Raw genomic sequence first — 16,787 nt, forward strand, 5'->3', positions numbered from 1 at the left:
TTTTCGTTTTGAGCCTGCATGTGTGTACCATACCCCACCAAGGCCAGTGCTTGGGAGTATGGGGTTCTGCAAAACCTATGAAACATTAATTTTCTGGTAATAAAAACTACTGACAGTTCTCTCTCTTGATGGTTTTTATGAGAAGAGGGAAGTGTCTTCGGAGAAAGAAAGGTGTTTGCTTTGGCTTTGCTTGGATTTCTGCTTTGATTGGCTAGTGGAGTTAGAATAAACAAGTTTTAGGTTTTCAGCAAATATCATCAACTACAAATATTTTCTAACATTATCAAGTGGTTTAGAGTATTGTCCCTTAAAATAATTAGCTGCGGAATTTCCAGAAATGTGTTTCTATTATAACATTGTTTTCTAATGTAACAACCATAAGCAAATGATAGTTAACAACTTTTTGGCACCAAGGAATACCGAAGGCGATATCTAGAATCAATAATCTACATGTTAAATATATTAATCAAAGGGCTCGCTTCAAATGGTGGGCATACGATATATCTGAGAGATATGAATGGTAATACTACAGGGAAAACGGTTCCGAGCAACTAAATACATAAAAGCTTTAGAATAAATTGAGCAAATGCGAAGATAGTAAAAAGTCTTGGTAAGGAGGGAAGGAGATACAGAACCTCAGACGTTTACCAGTCTTTTCCCTTAGTAACAGTGATAAGTCATCTAAAACCATTTTTCATGATTGAAGAAAAGATACGGAAGTTCTCTACACTGTTAATGAGGCTTGGGCTTAATAAGACCTACTGTCTTTCTGAATAAACTTCCAGCTGTATTTAGTTGAATTTCATTAGCGGTTCCAGAATCCAGTGTATCAGATGCTTATTGGGGTGTGTTTCCATTCAGGAGGACCTTGAGAGAACAGTTGCAGACTTAGTGCCCTCATGTATTGGCAGGAGCAGGTAACAAAGTCCGACCTTCTGAGTGAGCCTTTCATCGCTCTGTCAGAGGCCTCATTGCTTGCAGTTATGGCCTCTAAAAACTGGTACCTCAAACCACAGGTACTTTTGAATCTCTTGGCCACAGATCTATTCAGGGACTACCATTTAGCTTAGGAACAGATGAAAAACTTGAGCTGAAGTTTCCATATTGTTAGAAAGCTCTATTAAAATAAACTATAGTTTTTAATTGTAAAAAAAAAAAAGCTTCTGCTATTTATCTTTATGCTTAAACATACTTTCCACTTTTGAACTCTTCCCACCTTCTCTATGTATTTGGTAATGCACGTATTTCCCCAACTTTTTTCCTTCAAGTTTGTATTTATTTATTTATTTGACAGAGTGTGCACGCACGTGAGGGCAAGAGAGCACAAGCAGGGGCAGCAGCAGAAGGAGAGGGAGGAGCAGGCTCCCCACTGAGCAGGGAGCCCAAAGTGGGGCTAGACTTCGGGCTCAGTTCCAGGACCCTGGGATCATGACCTGAGCCACACAGGTGCCCCTCCCCAACTTTTTATTATGAAAACTTCCAAAGATACAAAAAAGATGAAAGGATAGTACTCTGTGTGTGTGTGTGTGTGTGTGTGTTGTGTTGTTTTGGTGGAACCATTTGGAAGTTGCAGGCATCATGACGTGACATGACATCTCTAAACGCTTTAGCACGGATGACCTAAAAACATGGTCATTCTACACAATTGCAACACATTAGGTGATGTACTTTTAATAAGAAAGTTGTTATTATATTGTTTTGTGTCAGTCTCAGCCTATCTGTGGTGATGCTCTCAGCTAGGAATGCCTGGGGGCACTCACCTGGGTCCCACCTTACTTGTGATAAGCCCGTATTTGAGCTAATATTGTGACTGGATCAGCCCTGGTGGTTCTACGATTGCCAGACACACATCAGCAACAGCCGTAGGGGAACTTTGAAAAAACCACAAGGTTTATTACTTATATGTCCTAGAGGGCACACGGCATGCCCAGGGTCACACAGCAAGGTGTGCAGAAACAGAGCACAGGTTGGGGTTGACAGTGGGTTGCCTCAGGTTTTTGGTGGGTTCACTCTTTATTGGTGAATGTAAAACATAAGAGCAAGAATTAAAGAGTGGGAAGGGAAATGTAGGGCCATGCAAGATATGTGAGTCACTCAGGGCTTTGAAAAGAGGAACTTCATGTGTGGGGCAGCCTGGCTATGTCATGTAGCTGCAGTCTGTTTATTTGAGATGTCTTTGAAATGGAGTTCTAGGCAATCAAAAGCTTAATTTCAGGCACTTAAATTACAATGAGAAAAACTAACTGTTGGGCATTTATAGTTTAACATTTATTCATTTTTATATTTTAAAGACTTGTGAAAATTTTAAAGAAAATCGGAATTTTCATCAGGCTTTTTTTCTGAGAAGTATCCCAACAGCCTCGGTTAATCAGTAGATTCCTCCGTTTAATTCTTGGCTGACATCACAGGACCTCTTAATAAGTGTTATCAGTAGATGGTAAGACATTACACACAGCAAACAAGGAATAGAAGCGCTTACTGCTTTTCAGTGGGGGTTTTTGGCATGAAAAAGTTAAACTTTTTTTAATGGCGTGGTCAGATGGTTGTCCATGCAGCTGCCTCTGCATTTCTTATGCTCACCAGTGAGTCAGTTGAAAAACAGAGTTTATTTAAATGGATACTAGTCATTCCTGCAGGGGGAAAAAAAAAAAAAGCCAACACGAGGTACTTCGTAGCTCCCACTGCTGCAGAAAAGTCTGATTGTGATGGTGCGAAACTTTTTTCTTGCTAAACGTGTCACATGACGTTCTACTTTTTCATAATAAAGATTGTAAGCTGCAGAAAGCTTACTTGTTTGCTGAAGTCTTTAAATAAATATTTTACAAGCTTTGCCAGAGACAAATTTGTCATCTGGTGGACACAGTGTCTGCATCTTAAGGTGATTCAGCAGCAGAAAAGAGGTGGTGTCAAAATTGAGGCCTGGCAGCTCCTGTCTCCGTTGTGCTTTCGTTTTGCTTTTAGGTATTCCAAATGCTGCTAGAGTTCGTGGAGCAAAATATTGCCAAGGTGTGGGAAGGGCTTTCTTAGCAGAGTACTGCTACCCTACAATAGTTGCATCTTCTCTTCAGTCTGGTGCTTTTGGATTAATACGCCAACCAAATTTGTTTCATTGCAAGTCTGTTTATTCACATCGTGCGTAATGATGATCATGTTGTCTGGCACTTCACTATAAAGGATTTTGCTCCTTGAGGGGATGACCCTGCCTTATCCTTTTTTTTTTTTGTATACCTCACACTGTAGTCTCTGTATTAACTACTTTGTGCTGAAATCACTACATATTGAGCTAAATTGAATCAGTATTCATACATATGTATACATTTTTATTGTGTGTCTGTGTTTATGTATGTGTGTGACTAGTTTTACAATCAGAGACAAGAGTACAACTTTTATTAACCCTATAGATATATTCCTTTTCAAAAAGGGGAAATCATCGGAGCGCCTGGGTGGCTCAGTCGTTAAGCATCTGCCTTCAGCTCAGGGCGTGATCCCGGCATTACAGGATCGAGCCCCGCATCGGGCTCCTCCACTGGAAGCCTGCTTCTTCCTCTACCACTCCCCCTGCTTGTGTTGCCTCTCTCTCTGGCTGTCTCTCTCTGTCAAATAAATAAATAAATAAATAAATAAATAAATAAATAAATAAAATCTTAAAAAACAAAAAGGGGAAATCAGAATGAATAGCAAATTTGAAGAGAGTTAGAATATTTCATGTCTACGTAGGTATTAAATTTTAGATTTTTTTTCACCACTGATAAAACCGATATGGTAAGGAAAATTACTTGGTATCCAGAGGTTGAAGACCAGGGCACAGAGTATTGCCTCTCTATACGTTGAAGGCGGTGGGCTCTTTTATAAGGACATAGAAAGCTTTATGTGGGGGCACCTGGGTGGCACAGCGGTTAAGCGTCTGCCTTCGGCTCAGGGCGTGATCCCGGCATTATGGGATCGAGCCCCACATCAGGCTCTTCAACTATGAGCCTGCTTCTTCCTCTCCCACTCCCCTGCTTGTGTTCCCTCTCTCGCTGGCTGTCTCTATCTCTGTCGAATAAATAAATAAAATCTTAAAAAAAAAAAAAGCTTTATGTGCCTACAAACCATTTACATTTGCAGTGGAGAAAATTCTAATTACTCATTTAATACTCTGTTTCTGTAAAAAGCCTACCAGAAACCTTCGATTTCCTCTTTTCTGGATTACTGTTAAATGTTGACCTGAAACCAGCGCAATGTATATATATCTTTTAATTACTTTGTCTTCTAAAGACTAAAGCACCAGAAATGAAACAAATGAGCAAAGGGGGAAAAATAGAGAGAGGAAGGGAGAGGCAAACCAAGAAACAGACTCTGAACTCTAGAGAGAAAACTGATGGTTACCAGAGGGGAGGTGGGGAGGAGGGGAGCTAAATGGGTGATGGGGGTGAAGGAATGCCCTTGATGTATGGGAAGCACCGGATGTATGGGAAGCACCGGATGTAATGGGAAGCACCGGATGACGTATGCAAGTGTTGAATCACTATATTGTACACCTACGACTAATATAACACTGTATGTGAACTCACTGGAATTTAAATAAAAAATTAAAAATAAAAACTTAAAAAAATAGATTAAAGTGCCAGTGACTTAGTACAACTTTGGTAAAATGTTGAGAATATACAGATCCTTATTGTGAATACATTAACCATGCCCTAGAAGAGGTATTGCCTGTCAACTGTATTTGAAGCAAAGCTGCCCCATTTTATAGACCAAATAAAATTATGTGAGCCCGAATGTGGAAATCCGTAACTTTAAGGACTTTCGCTTTAGCGCAAGTTGAGTGGGAAGTGTTCTGTAGCTTGCTACTGCCACCTACTGGTTCTCAATTCTGGGACTTCGGCTGTAATACATAGAAATAAAAGGAAATTAGGTCTGTTTATTGGAATCCTCAAATATTCTTTGCTGAGGGCGAGACAGAATTTTTATGTGGTCCACCCAGGGTTTACTTTGTAGTATGCTTTTAGTGAACAAACTCCGCAGTCTCTCTCCACTGTTAACAATGTGCTATTTCTGTTGGAGTTTCTGACAAACCTTTTTTCCCTTTGTCATCTTTTCCCAGTTTAATGGATCGAGAAGTGGCGTTGCTGGCTGAAATGGACAAAGTGAAAGCTGAAGCAAGTAAGACTGATCTGTAGTTAAAGCTATTACCACTTAGTAGGGATCTGCCTTTCAACCCTCATAACAAAGCTCAGTATAAATGCCACTAGAAGAGTTTATGTATTTACTTAAACAATCTTGAGCAGTTGTACTGCCCTGGCGTATGAATCCTTTCAGGTGAAACAACTTTACAAGAACCTGGTTTTTTAATATTTTTGAATTTGAATATTTTGAATGTAAAATTCAGTGTGTAAGGGACTGCCTCATGGTATCTGCCACCACAGCATCAGCTTAGGAAAATAAAGTATCCTTGCAGGTGCCTGGGTTTTGTTTTATTTTGTTTTTAGCTTCCAGCGATTGAACAATTCTACTAGGTTTTTTTCTACTTGTCAAAAAATGTTTGGCATCATCAGAGAAAACTTCACGGTTACTTACACATTAGTGTAAACATTATTGTCATTACCTGTCACCGAGCTTTTTTTGTTTTCTCAATTTTAGAACAGTCTTCACTCAGTGTCTGTGACCATTATGTAGGGGAATTCAATGAAATGAGGTTTTAGGATATCATGACTAGGGTTCCTCGAATGCTTACTAAAAGATTCTGGAAGAACAGAGTCTAACTTGGGTAATCGGTGGGGTTTTTGTAGCAATGAACCAGAGACCTGTTTTTTGTCATTTCTGTTAAAGGTTAGGTAGAAGACACACAGCTGTATGGAGAACAGGGAGTGTCAGTTGCAGCTTCTGCAGTGGCATTGGATGTGGGGCTTTGAAAGCTGCGGGTTTACCTTCATGTGTCCAATGCTGGATTTGTAATTAGGAGGGTTGTTTCTTTTAACCTGCTCGCAAACTGGTAAGAATGGAAATAGGCTGAGATGATGACTCACAATTAAATCATTTGTGTTTATGGTCATGGGCCAGAGGAGGCACGGAGCTGAGTTCAGTTTTGAGCTGAAATGTTGAACAGGTACTCTCCACTGTTTTTCAGAGGTGAGATTTCATTTAAATCGAGGGGTATATCCTGAAATCTCTAAATGTGACAATTTCGGTCCATTCATGTACCTATGTGTCCTATTTTGAAGGTGAAGTTTCAGATAAAACTAGTGAGAAGACATAGTCCTTACTTTTTGAGAAGGTACTTTTTAAAAACAGAACTTTTATAGAAAAGTCCAAGCATATTTCAAAGAGAGAGGCTAATATAATTAACCGCCATCATCCAGTTTCAACTAATTATCAATTCATGACCAATCTCATTTTATCAAATTAAGAGCTAGCGAGTTTTACTTAATTTCATCAATTGTATATCTGTATCTCCTTTCTCTCATGCTAAAAATCCTGGTTCTCTCTCTCTTTTTTTTTTTTTTTTTACGATTTTTACTTATTTGACAGAGAGCATGCACAAGCAGGGGGAGTGGCAGGCAGGGAGAGGGAGAAGCAGGCTCCTCACCGTGTAGAGAGCCTGACACGGGCTCAATCCCAGGACTGCAGGATCATGACCTGTGCTGAAGGCAGACACTCCACTGACTGAGCCACCCAGGCGCCCCAAGAAACAGTTATTGTTGCAGTGCCCTTCCACAGACACTTAATACGACAGAATCTTTGGTTAGGGGCAGCTGGGGCAACCAGACTGGTCAGATTGATTACATAAACTTTGTCGCTCCGATTTTCTGCTTTGGTGTACAGCAGGCTGGTGGAGGTAAATCCAAGTGTCCCCTTACACACTCTTGGACCTTCAGCCTCTGCAGCGATTGCACAGTCCTCTTCCACAAGTTACACTCCTGCCCACGGAGCCCCTTCTCCTGCAGCCCACCCTGCTGCGGGGGCTCATCCTGCCTGGGCAGTGCGGCTGCTCCGCGAGGGTCATCCAGAGCCTTCTGGCTGCACTGGTGACCATGCTCCCTCTGGGTTTCCAAGCCAACTCTCCCTAGTCTTCTCCTTTCTCTGACCAGCCCTCCTCCGTCTCCTTCTCTGCTCCTCCTCCCCCTGCCCTTCCGCCCTCAAGCCTCCACTCTTTCCCCTCCACATTCCTCTGGACCATCTCCCTCCTGTTTGAAACCCTCCCACCAGCCCCCCATGACCATGAGGACACACAGGAACCTTATCTTCCTGTGCCCTAGAAGACTGCATGCCTGATTCCCGTCCCCTTACCAGTCTCCTACGCGTCACCTTTAAAAAATCCTGGTTCTCAATGTCACTAAATGTGATTACTCATTTACCAGTACTATCAAGAAGGTGCTTCTTTTTCTTTTTTACACGTAATCATTTTATTAATTTATATGTTCACAGTACTTCCCAGTTTAGAGTTTTTTCACTCATTCGTCTGTGATCTTCACATTAACCTTATGAGGTAATTGGGTTTTCCTATTTTTGTTTTCATTTAGTAAACGAAGAAACTAGTCCTTTGGAAAAGCTGTGACTGTCCCGAGTTATGTAATTGGGTCCTCTGATATGTGTGGAGATCTTGACACATTTCCTCCATGTTAAGATCTATGCTTTTGTCTTAGAATCCTATAGTATGGGAACTGAGAAGCAGGTGAATTTGGCAGACAGGTTTTATGTTGGGAGCCAGATCAAGTAGATCATCTGTAACTGTTGGGCCTTGGTGTCAAGAAACTTTTGTCGGCACATTCCTCACTTATTGGAAAGTGTGTTCTTACTGATTTACCTGCCATGGGTAGGGGTACCGCATGGATGGCATACATGGGGCAATCAGGCTCAGTAAAATTGCTAAAGACATTCAGCTCTCTGGACTACCTGATGTAGCTCTTGGAAAATTCTGTTTATTTTCTAACACAAATTTGGCTAATTTCTAAGTAGGTTACAGGATTCTATGTATAACAGTTAGGAACTGAGTTTGACTGCATGCAACAGAGTGGCCTAAATAAAAGTTTATTTGTCTCTCATGAGATGAAAGGTCCAGAGGTAAGTGATCAGGGTTGGCAGGACATCTCCAAAATGACACGAGGAACCCAGGCTTCTTTGTCTTTGTACCCAGGCATCCTTAGAGTGTGCTTATGGTCAAAATATACCTCCCAAGGCTCCAGCTGAGGAGAGGCAAAAATGCTATCTGCTGACCAAGACTCCTTTAAAGAGTTGTCCTGTAAACCCCGCCCCGTGAGTTCGGCTTAGATCTCAGTGACCAAACCATGTGATAACATAACCAAGTCATGTGATAACATGATTATCGCATCTGTAGCAAAGCCAAGAAATGTAGATTCTTACCTGAGCAGATGGTACCCAAAACACTGGCCTTCCAGTAGGAAGAAAAGGAGAATGGATATGCAGTGGCTCCCAGTCTTTGCCACAGCCCACCCCTCAGCTACCCGACATCCTTCTTTTTTAAAAAATGGGAACTCACTCACCTCCTCCTCAATGGCAACACTTCCGAAGACTCATCTAGTTAGTATCTTCAGCTGAAAGTCCAGGACTGCTGGGTAACTTCAGATCTTTCAGTTCAGGTCTGAATGTGGCATGTCGTGGTCTGGGGTCCCCTAAGTTAAAAGTTAAATGCCCCCTCCTCCAATGTAATACAGATAGAGAAAGAAGAGGATAATTATAGTAAAAAAAAATACCACCTGGAAAAGCAGTGATCTGATCTTACTGGACAGGTATAGCAGAGTCCCTGCCCTTTTCTAATAGAGAAAGTTCCTTGGTTCATATGGCAGCTCCTACTTCTCCTTCTGCTGGAGGATTTCTTTGGCTCACGTCCTCTGAAGCCCCTGGTTCTCCACTCTGAGAAATTTTTTTTTCCCCAGTGTTGTCTGTGGCCGTATCTATATATCCAGGAGCGTGCCAAAGAATATACTTCTTACAAAGCTGTAAACAATCTAAATTCCCACCGTTAGGGGACTTGGTGAATAGAGATGGTACAGCCACATGGTAGAATGCAGTGTGGCTGTTAACCAGTGAGGGAGAGCCCGCGTATTGATAGTGAATGCACTGTGAGATGTGTTAAGTAAAAATAGCCAAGGTAAGGGAAAGGACCATGTGTATGATATGCTCCCATTCGTGAAGAGAGGGAAAAGGGAGAGAGGTGTGCTGTGTGTGCCTAGAATACATTTGGAAGGATGCATAAGAAATTTTTAACATTGGTCTCTATTGGGGAGGGAACTACAAAGTCAGAAATAGGAGGGACACTTTTACTTTTCATCTTCTACCCATTTATTCTAAGTGAATTTTTTTTTTTTTACCCTGGGTATATATTTCTAATTCATATGTTTCTTGATAAAAAGAATTTTTTTTGACTGGGAAGAGGAGAAGGAGAAATGACAAATGATTTATGAGTCTTTATGATTCATAAAAAGTGTTTACCATTTAACTGGCTTCAGAGTCCCTCAAGAAGGTGGAAACTGGACCTTTGGTATTTTCATTTTCTGGATGGGTGGGCAGCTAAGCCGTTGGCTGTCCAAATACATACTGGGAGGCCCATATTTCCAATTCTTCTTTATCCTATTTAGCAGAACATAAGAGTCATACTCTTTTTCTCCACAGTGGAAATTTTGCTCAGCCGACAAAAGAAAGCCGAACTTCTAAAGAAGATGACTGATGTGGCTGTTCGAATGTCAGAGGAGCAATTGGTTGAGCTCAGAGCTGATATCAAGGTAAAACTTCCTTCTCCTTCCTGCCTTTCTTCTTACCCTCGGGGACTGAAGCAGCAGATCTCCATAATTCATGGCCATATCTAATATATTGAACTCAAGATCTTCCCTTCTCAAACCTGGCCCTCTTCCATGTTCCCTTTCTCTGTAAGTGGTACTGTCATCTATCCAGGTGTCCAGTCTGGAAACCTCAGGAAATTTCTCCTTTCCCACATTAAATCTATCAGCAGACCCTGACCATTTGACCTCCTACTAAATCTCAGCTCTGATCTTTTCTCCTTGTCTCCCACCACCGTCATGGTCAAGCCACTGTTATCTTTCATTTGGACTTTTGTCATAGCCTCTTAACTGATTCCACCCATCCACTTTGTCCGTGCCCCACCTTCCCCAGCCCTCCATCACTGTTCCTCGCACCACAGTAACCTACTTCAAACCTTCCCCTGCTTTTAGGATAGAGATTGTAATCCTTAACGTGGCCGCTAGGGTTCTGCATGGTCTGGCTGTGCCACCATTTCATTTCACTCCATGCCCCTCCTTGTTCTCTATACTCTGGCCATCTTAGCGTCTCCTTTCCACAAATGTATCCTGTTCCCTCCTGCTGGAGGGCTACTGCATATGCTTTTCGATCTGTACAAAACATACTGCCCACCCACTCCCAGCACACAGATCACTCATGACCTACTCATGCTTCCTGACTTCCCTGTCATTTCCCCTGTTTTGTGCCTTCCTAGCATAAAGGGTTCATTTGACTGGTCTGTCTTCCTAGCCAGATGGTAAACTTTATGATGGCAGGAACTGGCGCGTCTCCAGCGCCTAGCACAGTGCCTTGGCACATAGTAGGTATTCAGTAAATATTTAAATAGTTGCAACCATTCTGATTTTATAAGAGAAAATGAGCAGTTCGAGATGATGATTATATTGTAATCTAATGTTTATAACAATGACCTAGGTTCAACACTCATACATTTTACATTCTTATACAAAGAACAGTGTTTCTGAGACAAGGGTGGAAATGTGAAAGATGTTGAGGTGTTCTTGGGTAGTCGTGGACGCTGGCTTTCTAAATGATGGCCTTTAACCCGTGAGCTATGGGAACAGGGAGAGTTGGCCACCCCTCGTCCTGACCCTTAACCTCCGCTCTTTCTGACACGTGAGATGTCCTGCCATCTCTAAGAGGAACACTTGGCGCCGAGGCTGTTTCTCAGTCTTTGCAGGGTAAAAACAGGTGGAAGGTCATCTAAGCCGACCTAGGTATCCTTGTCCCCATTCCGACCCAGCCTTTCACTCCCTCCCGCTTCGACCCTACTGGGGTGAAATAGCAGAACAGTCCCATATGAGATTAGTGCTTCTATTGGCTAGAACCACGTTACTGAAAGTTATAGAAAGTCGTCTTCGCGTTGATGCCAGTCAGTCTCATTCAACTCTCTGGAGAAGCCGGAAACCCCTTTGGAAATAGATGAGAGTTCTGGCTCTCACAGGCTTCATCTGTTCTCCTTCCCACGTGGTTAAAAAGCTGCTAGAAATATTTCTGCAGGCTGACTAAGGATCTGTTTCTCTCCACGTTTTCAGTGTACTGAAGTGGGTGCTGTGCAATTTAAATGTCTTATTTCCAGATCATCTTATTTCCGTCATTCCTGTTATGTCTCTGGCTCAACAAACCCTAGAATTTGTTTCAGAATTACTCTCCCACTGAGATTACATGTCTGAAGGCTGTATGTCACAGAGGTTCATGCTTTCCTACGCCGCGTGTACTCTGAAGCCTTAGGACATCAAAGCCCAGAGGGGATTTTGATGTCTCTTTTCCCATTTACTGCTTCTCGATCTATCCCAAGGTTTTGGTGCATTTGATTGTACCCTTGAAAATCCAAGGTGGAATTAGTCCGCCTGCTAGAGGGCTGCTCTGAGGGGTTCAGTTCCGGTAACTTATATCTAGGCCTTTAACTTAACTTTTTCACCTCCTTTTCATCTGGAAAAAAAAAAAAAAAAGATCCCAGGCTACCTTGGAGATTGTTTACTGAAAGACACCCCCAGAAGCACTTTATTCCTGACATATTTCTAGTCCCACAGTCGCTAGTTAGTTTTGACCCAAAGGGTGGGTTACTTCTCAGCTCAGTCCGCTTAAAAGGATTAAATTACTTGCAGCACAAACCCTTCTCATTTGCAAAGTTGGCTTTTCACATGAATGATTTTCCATCTCAGGAAGTTGTGCCCATTCTGAGGACTGTAACAAATCCCGCTTCATACAGGGATGAAGCGCGTTTCCTAAGGAAGTTGCTGTCAAAGAACACCAAGCCATCTATTTACCTGGAATCGTTGCTGTGACGGAGGAGCATTTTTGCTGCCTCTGCTTCTGTATAAAATGGAACAATGTGGAGAGTAGCCAATAGTGGAAAGAGGGGCCTCTACACTGTGAACTTTTTCTTCTATCTCTACAATTTATTTCTCTTGATTATACCTAATGGGCTTTGGCCATCATGGAGCATTTCATAAAGCCCCCCAATAGATTTCTCTTTGGGCCTTAAGAAAATGACTGGATTTCGCCAGTCATCCCGCATAGGTAATATGATGGCCATTTTGCAAAATGTGAAGCAGTAAAAAGAAGGCAGCGGGAACTCACTGTTTCATCTCTGTATAGCAGCCTGGTTTCCGCTTGTCTCACCGCTTGTCTCACCTGGAGGCTTTCCTTTGTCCTTTCTCCAGCACTTTGTTAGTGAGCGTAAATACGATGAGGATCTGGGACGAGTAGCCCGGTTCACCTGTGATGTAGAGACCCTGAAGAAGGACATTGAGTCGTTTGGACAAGGTAAGATGGTAAGGGATTCTGGGCGCTGGAGATGGTGCTGGGAAGACCCTGCTCGTCAGAGACTGAAGTTGTGGCTTCTCCACTGATTCGTCTTTAGTGCCTCTTGTGTTTTTGTTTGCTTGTTTTTGTGAGAAGTAATTCTGACATACTTAGGAAGTCACCGGATACAGAGTCTTGGAGCTCAGATGGGTGGTTTCCAGCTCCCTAAATTTGCAATGTTAGGAGGCTCTGGAGTCGGACCAAGCTTGAATCGTTGCCTTTATGATAACTCCTAGAGCTTCATTTCACTCCTCTCCCAAATGGAGATAACAATATCTGCCTGGCCTGCCCAGGACAGGTGCTTAAATAATGGCCGCAAGGGGACGGGGAGGCCTCCCCCAACTTGAGAGCTTATAGGAACACATCCGTCAAACACTGAGCTCGGCGCCTTTGTTCTTTCTGTGTCAGTATAATAGTGAAAGGTTGGACCGAGAGCAGTGACTGTGAGCTCAGCATCAGTCCAGGCTTAAAACCAAGAAAAAAATGTAAGAGGTAGTTTTAAGTCATTGAATTCTGACAAAATTTGAAGTGAAAATATTCCTATTTTTCAGATACATTGGTATTTTGAATTTGGGGTTATTTTTTGCAGAAAGAACCTTGGGAAGAAGATACATGTTTGTTATAAAAACTAGTTCTGTTCATGTTTAATCTTGATTATTTATATCTTGCATCATACAGATTTTTTTTTAAAAAGGATTTAGCTTTTTATTTACCTTTTTCTTTCTTTGTGAAGTCAGTCCCTCAGAATGTTCCTGCATAGGAAACTGAACATATGGCCCATACTATTGTTCCTCGGCTTAGTCAGCGGCTGGAGCCGTAGCCAGGAGTTTAGTAGGAAATACTGAGAAGTCATTAGTTGGTGGGGGAACGATCATTCCGATCTTACACTGTTCTCCTGTCTCTGAGAGTTCCTTTACAAAGCAGTGGGGACTCACTAACTGGAATTTAAATAAAAACTTGGAAAAAAAAAAAAACCCAAAAAACAAAGCAGTGGGGATTTGGAAGCAGTGGAAGAAGAGGGCAGAAGGAAGCTTTTGCTTCCTGTTACCCATTTTATAAGCTTACCTTTACAAGTACTCAGGTACACAGCTCTTTATCTCAAAGTGCTTATTGTGCAATGGAGAAATCGGGAAAACCTTACCCGTCATGCTCTTCCGTCCTGTGACAACATACTTCTCATGTTTTCGTTCAGTGTCCCATCCAAAGAACAGCTATTCCACCAGGTCCCGGTGTAGCTCAGTCACGTCCGTGTCCTTGAGTAGCCCGTGTGGTGCCTCTGCTGCTTCCTCTTCCACCTGTGCCTCTGCTCCCAGCCTTACAAGTGCTAACAAGAAAAACTCGGCACCGGGAGAGACCCCTGCAGCCGCAGCCAACCCCAGTGGCCGGCCCTTCCAGCCTCACCGAGAGGTAACCCAGCTTCCCCCCTCAGCCAGTTACGGAGAAAAGTTACCAGATTGTCACCGTTTAAACGCTGACAGCTCAGTACATTACCTTCCTCTCTTGATGCCCGTTCCACACCTATTTTGAATCCCTCCAGCCCGTGAGTTCCAGAGAGAGCATTGGGTACGTATGTTCCAAACCACCGGCTAGCTTAGGTTTCCTGTTGCCAAGACTGCTGCCTTTCCGAAGTTGGCGGCAGTCCTCGCTGTTGCAGGTAGTATTGCCTGGTAATTAGTCCCCGGGGAGTCATGCCCCCATCTCGAGGTAGCGGCGGGCTCCGCAGAGCGCGTCTGAAGCAGCAGCCCTCTAGAAGCACAGCGCGGAGTAGCGCAGGGACCGAGACCGGGAAGCTGGTGGAGGGGGGGGGAACACCAGGAAGCCGAAGCATAATCTGTAGTTTCCTTTCCTGGCTTGAAGAAGATACACAAGAGCAATCCAAGGCTGTGCTGAACTGGGGTTACACTGGAAGCGGAGGATGAAAATAAAACCCCATCCCGTAAGCCTTCCGGGTTGTAATGTGAAAGATGTCCGAAGTGTCCGGGCAGCAGGATTTAGTCTGTGGCTGGTGATGTATAGCAAAGCAGATGATAATGATGTTTGCTGTTCCAGGTGTTCATTATCTTTACAAATGGCTTGTGATCTGCAGAGTTCAGCCGTGTGATAAGATGCTTGCCCAGTTGAGGGTTGGAACAGCCCAAAGAATGTTCTTTTCTTCCTTCTTAGCTTTCTTCTTGTGCCCAGCCAAAGAAAAGTGAACTCCTCTCCAGTGGAGAGCCTAGGGGTGAAAGGTGGGGCAAACGTAGTGAAGGATTTTGTAATTCTGGTGTAGTGGCTGGGTTGGATTGGCTGACACAATTCTGGGGGTCTTGAGAGAGAACTGAGTCCCACGCGTGGGATCCCACAATTTAGGCTCTCAGAATACTCCTGTAAGCTGAACTGGAATAGACCGGGCGCCATAATGCCAGAGTGCTCTGAACATTCTATTCTTCTCTCCTCAGGTATTGCCAGGGAACAGACGAGGAGGACAAGGCTACAGGCCGCAAGGCCAAAAGTCCAATGACCCCGTGAACCAAGGGCGACATGACAGTGTGGGTCGTTACAGAAATAGTTCATGGTATTCATCTGGTTCCAGGTATCAGAGCGCTCCATCCCAGGCATCAGGAAACATTAGTGAACGGGGCCAGACCCACTCTGCAGGGACCAATGGAACTGGAGCCAGCATGGAGCCCAGCCCACCCAAGCCCTCGTTCAAAAAGGGGCTCCCCCAGCGCAAACCTAGGACCTCTCAGCTTGGGGCTGTGAACTCTTGAGGGCAGTTCCAGTTGGCCTCTCCTCTACCCCACGCAATTCAACTTGGTAACTGGACTTATTAGGAAACTTATAGTTAGATGTAATAACAAAGAAGTTTACGCATATCACTTTTTATGCCATTCTAAATATTTTTAGTTTCTTCTCTCCTGGTTTCCTCTCTACCATTTTTGGAGGGGAAGCTGTTTTTTCCCTTGACCTTTCCCAATGATATGGATTGATTCTGATTGGTCATTTCCACCTGGAATCACAGGCCACTGAGGCCCAGGTTTCCCGAGGGTCAGCAGTGCCCTTCCCGGTGCGCGGGACCTTTCAGTTGCCTGAAGAGACCTTCCTCGGCACCTCCCTCCAGTTCAGGCTCTCAGGAGGAGGTGGGTCAGAGCTAGTCCAGCTGCTCTTCCGTCTAAGCAGAAGCCACACATTCCCGTCAGGTGCCCCCTACACGACAGTGGGACCAGGAAAGGCAGTGAGGGGATTGTGTCCTGCACTGAATTAGCCAGAGAAGGGGACATTTAATTGGTGAAAAGGAAATGTTTGAGAATCTGCCTCTGCTCCCAGAAAATGTTTGAGAATCTGCCTCTGCTCCCAGAACGTGCCTGAGATTGACACTCAGATCAGGGTTTCCGTCTCCTGCTTGGCACTGTAGCTTAGCCCGCGGTCTCTTCAGAATGCCCAAAGCCTTGTTTTCCTATCACCTTAGACTGCAGCCCGGTCTAGGGAAGTCTGTGGGAGAGGAGCATTTAATTAAAAAAGTCTTTCTTTGTTTCAATGTTTGAAGGTTTTTGTTGTTATTGTTCTCCCTTGTTCCTGAATCCTCTTCTGATCCTCAACCACATTTATAGCAATATAATTAGTGTTGATCTAAGATGTTGCCCATCAAAAAATTGCCGCGGTCTTTATAGTTGAATAAATAAAAACAACTGCGTAAATGTTCCCGCCTTTGTTTCACAGCAACAAATGCCTTCATTTCATTATCCGGTTTTCCTTGGGCCTCGTGGGGTAGAAGTCACTCGGGCAGCGTGTTCGGGGCTTAAATGAGGGTGGCTGATTCCTAAGTCATTTGTCCACCGCTTAGCTTCGGAAGCAGATGAACATGTGAAGGCCGGCGTGAGCAAATGCAGCTGTTCCTCGTGGGAAAGGATTCGTCGTACAGGGAACGGTGACTTTCCAAAAGAAGCTTGCCAGTTGAGAAAAACCACAGCTGCCAGCAGCTCTCCCAGGCAGCCCCTCTCCTCCACTGCCTGCCCCTTGACGGGAGTAGTGAATGTGACGGTATAATTGAGCGCCGGCCTGTAGCAGTGGCACTGGGGCCAGACCCCTCCACCCCGCACCACCTCCAGCATCTATGATTGAATAACAGCCGAGCATTTTCCTTCTCCCGAGTCTGAAGTCCGGACCGTGAGCGGCAGTGGTGCAGAACTTAGCCGCCTCAGGGCTTCCCTTGGCTCTTCGGCTGCAGCTGAGCTGCCGGGGTTCAG

General features: G+C 43.9%; 1 protein-coding gene across 3 annotated transcripts in view; it reads left to right on the forward strand.

Annotated features, from left to right (window-relative positions):
- SPATS2 (spermatogenesis associated serine rich 2) overlaps positions 1-16,242 on the forward strand; it is a 135,525-nt gene extending 119,283 nt beyond the window's left edge. For all 3 annotated transcript variants that reach the window (XM_045801128.2, XM_045801127.2, XM_087855817.1), the window contains exons 9-13: positions 5,087-5,145; positions 9,613-9,722; positions 12,420-12,522; positions 13,754-13,968; positions 15,000-16,242. In XM_045801128.2, the coding sequence (XP_045657084.1) occupies positions 5,087-5,145; positions 9,613-9,722; positions 12,420-12,522; positions 13,754-13,968; positions 15,000-15,311 (799 nt within the window). In that variant the 3' untranslated portion in view covers positions 15,312-16,242. The remainder of the gene's footprint in view (positions 1-5,086; positions 5,146-9,612; positions 9,723-12,419; positions 12,523-13,753; positions 13,969-14,999) is intronic.
- Positions 16,243-16,787: the final 545 nt, after the last annotated feature.

Source organism: Ursus americanus, chromosome 25 (genome assembly GCF_024610735.1).
Source record: "Ursus americanus isolate L20-20 chromosome 25, mUrsAme1.1.p, whole genome shotgun sequence".
NCBI lineage: Eukaryota > Metazoa > Chordata > Mammalia > Carnivora > Ursidae > Ursus > Ursus americanus.